This window comes from Galeopterus variegatus, unplaced genomic scaffold (assembly GCF_000696425.1).
Source record: "Galeopterus variegatus unplaced genomic scaffold, G_variegatus-3.0.2 Scaffold4083, whole genome shotgun sequence".
Lineage (NCBI taxonomy): Eukaryota > Metazoa > Chordata > Mammalia > Dermoptera > Cynocephalidae > Galeopterus > Galeopterus variegatus.
The window spans coordinates 25596-29240 of record NW_007730194.1 but is presented as its reverse complement, the minus strand read 5'-3'; the positions used below and the strand labels follow the sequence as shown (position 1 = coordinate 29240).

General features: G+C 38.5%; 1 protein-coding gene across 1 annotated transcript in view; it reads right to left on the bottom strand.

Moving 5' to 3' along the window:
- Positions 1-3645, bottom strand: part of LOC103602284 (potassium voltage-gated channel subfamily H member 8-like) — a gene marked incomplete at its 5' end in the record, with an annotated part of 45094 nt that overhangs the window by 26055 nt on the left and 15394 nt on the right. The window contains one exon of the mRNA XM_008586695.1: positions 2286-2362. Within this exon, the coding sequence (XP_008584917.1) occupies positions 2286-2362 (77 nt within the window). The remainder of the gene's footprint in view (positions 1-2285; positions 2363-3645) is intronic.

Here is a 3645-nt window from a genome sequence, read left to right as displayed (position 1 = left end):
ACAAAGATTTATGTCATCTCACTAGAAAAGCAATCATGAATACAGAATCACACTGGAGAAATATTTTGTTTTTCAAATGTTTATTTGTTTAAACAAATCTACCTCTGGTTCATACTGCCGAAGAAAAATAATACAGTGTGGGGTTTTACAGCCCTAACTTGGAAAAATTATCTTCATTCAAAAAGGTGAAGATATAAACACTTCTTTTTTCCCCAGAAGAATCACTAACTGTAATATTTGAGCTAAGATATAGGTAAATAATTTCTTAAAACCATTAAATGCTCTTCTTAAATGTAAAGGTGAAGAATTCAAATAGGATTAACGCGGGTGGTTTTAGCTGAGAATAATATCTGGAGAGAAATTCTTCAATAGGTTAATGTCATGTTCTCCAACAGGGTGTTTAGTTTACCTTTTGTTTTGGTGTATTTTTAATGAGGTTATTTGGGTGATCCAATGTATGGCCAAGTCCTTGTGATTTAAGGACTTTAATTCAGTTAGTGGACCCTCTAATTTTTCCTTTTCTGTATTGTTAGTTTGCCCTTGGGCTCTCTTACTTCTTGTTAGCAACAATCTCACTTCCAGGGAGTGAGGTACAGAAGGAGAGATGGCAGTAAAAAATAAATCTTTATAAGCAAAAGAAACACAGGTTCAAGAGCAACCTGTGGATTTTATGACAAACTACCCAGTTGTCTGTTATTACAGCTAACTGAAAGCTGAGTGTGGTTATATGAATCTCATTTTTCTTAAGTCTCATCAATATCATCACATAGTTACATCTTCTCCCAGGATGGCATCAGATAATCTAAAAATTTAGTCCTAGAAGGGGATTTTAGTACATTGTCTGTACCTGCTCACACGCCCTTTTCTAGGTCTACCTGAGGTCACCAATGATAGGCCCAGGTCTTCCTGCACATTCCTGCCTGAGGAACCTTTCTAGTCTCTTCTGCCCCTGTGCTTGCAAAAAGATCCTTAAGTCCACTTTTTCTTGTCCTCTGGTGAAACAATTTTTTTTTTTNGCACCGGCCATCCCTATATAGGATCCGAACCCGCGAGGGGAGTGCCGCTGCGCTCCCAAGCGCTGCACTCTCCTGAGTGCGCCACGGGGTCGGCCCAACAATTTTGAGTTCCTCCACAGTCTCTCAGAGGTCCCCAACAGTACTGAGCCCCAGCTGTCCACAAGTTTAACTATCTCATTAACATGCCCTTATTTCTTTCCTTCCTTTTCTGTCTCACTTCTCTACTCTTTCATCTTGCTTCCCAGAACACCTCCCAAATAAACTATTTGCATTCAAATTATATCAGAATCTGTTTTATTTTATTTTATTTTGGGGGGAGGGAGGGACCCAAATTAGCACAGTTTATGATTATTTATTATTAATTTCTCTATTTATATAAAACAGCCAGAAAAGACAAATTTATAGAAACAGAAAGGAAATAAGTGACTGCCTGGGGCTGGATGTGGGATTAAGGATTAACTGTAAATAGGTATGAGAGATCTTATTAGGGAGATAAAAATATTCTAAAACTGATTTATAGTGATGATTGAACCACTTGATAAAGTTATTAAAATTCATTGAATTGTACACTTAAAATGGGTGAATTTTATGATGTAAATATACCTCAGTAAAGTTGTTAAACAATTACCTCATTTTAAATGCACAGATAGTAAGATCCAGAGAGATACAGGGCCCAAAGTTACACAGCAAATACGTATCAGAGCAAAGAACAGAGTTCAGGCCATTTGATTACTTTGAGAACTAGCATTTTAAATGCACAGATAGTAAGATCCAGAGAGATACAGGGCCCAAAGTTACACAGCAAATATGTATCAGAGCAAAGAACAGAGTTCAGGCCATTTGATTACTTTGAGAACTAGCATTCTTCTGTGGTCCAATCATCTTGCTTTACCTCGTTAAAAATTGAAGGACACAAAAAAATCGAAAAGCACCAATTAAATCAAACATCAATACAATTATGACAATAGTTATCATAGTGCTTACTTTAGGCCAAATGACTTACCTGGATTATCTCATTTAATTTCACAAAAAGGCATAAGGCAGGCTTTATTATTATCCCTTTCTTGCACATAGGGAAATGGAGCTTGAGACAAGGTAAGTAACTTGTCAAAGGTTACACAACTTGTATGAGGCTGAGTGGGGACTCCCCTATGGAGGTCTGACATTGCAGCACATGCTTGTAACTGCTATATCATGCTGCTTCTGCTGATAACTAGGATTTATATTTCCTCTTACTGCTCCAACATGTCCAAAGAAAGAGCTCCATACCTCACTGTTGAGTTTGTTTATCTGCTGCTTGGTCTCCTCTGCCTTGATGAAGAGAACAGCAGCTCCAATGTCCGGGTCTGAAAAGTGACACACACACAGAATGAGTCCTTTGGGACTAAACCTCATTATTTGAGGACTGGGCAAATTAAATACAGAAGAAAGCCCAAGCTACCACCTTTAATCTTTCCTGATGTCTTTGCACTGTAGGTTGTGTCTTCCCAGGATCAGATAAATTTCTTGTACTTCTCTAAATGGCTGCTGATATATCTTTTGGAACTGGGCACACATCATGATGGTGACTGTGACCACCGGGATTGGGTGTGGCCATGGAAAATCTCCCATTCCCCTGAACACAATGACCACCATGTTCTAAGATGACACATTTTTCTTCTTTGACCATTCTCTAAAAACATTTCACAGCCAGTGCCCAAGCCATAGAAAAGCGATGTTCTTTTCCTCTGCTCTTTCCTTTCCAAATGTTGATTCCTGTGCCCATGAGACCATTTTCCTTCCACCCCTATTGCAGGTACTAATCTCTACTGCAGGTTTGCTGTCTCTTCCTGTGTGTCAACCTGAAAGGTAAGTCCTCCTATTTCCTAGTTCTCTCTTCTCCACTGTTTTTCCACTTTACTGTTCAGAATACATTTGTTTTTGTCAGAAACAAAAGTACAGATGAGTCAGTACTAGCTGAAGTGGATAAGATTTGACAGAATCAGTGTATATATTTCATGAAATTTTGGTCAATTATGAGTAGAAAACTTGTTTGTGGGGGAAGAAAATTTATTCCAATAGTCCAAAGCAGAGAAATAAAAGCTTGCTTTGCAGAGATTTTTGCAGAGATAATCCATTCATTTAATAAATAATTACAGGCCACATGCAATAGGCCAGACCTCCTTTACAGGAGACAAAAGACCAAAAAACAAAGAACAAAAAAAATCCTGATCCTCATGGAGCTTAGAATCTAGTAGGAAAAAAGGAGACATTTAAGTAGTAATTATGCAATAGGCTTGGATTTCATATTAAGGGAAATAGAAAGTCATTTTAGGGTTTAAAGCACAGGTAATACAAATAAATTCGCATTTTTAAAAAGTTCACTCTGCATGGAAAACAGTGTGAGACCAGAGACAAGAGTAGCAATGGAGGCAAGAGATGGATGTGGCCAGGAAGAGTGCTGGCAGTGAAATAGAAAGTCTCGAACAGAACTGAGAGGTATTTAGGAGGTAGAATCAAGAAAAATTATTGCCTGAAGAATGAGCTCAGGGGTAGGTGATGGGGTAAGAGAGAGGAGGAAGCTTAGACGGGGGTAGGACCACAAGTAGGTGGATGGACAGGATGAGGTTCTGTGCATGATCTCCAGGTG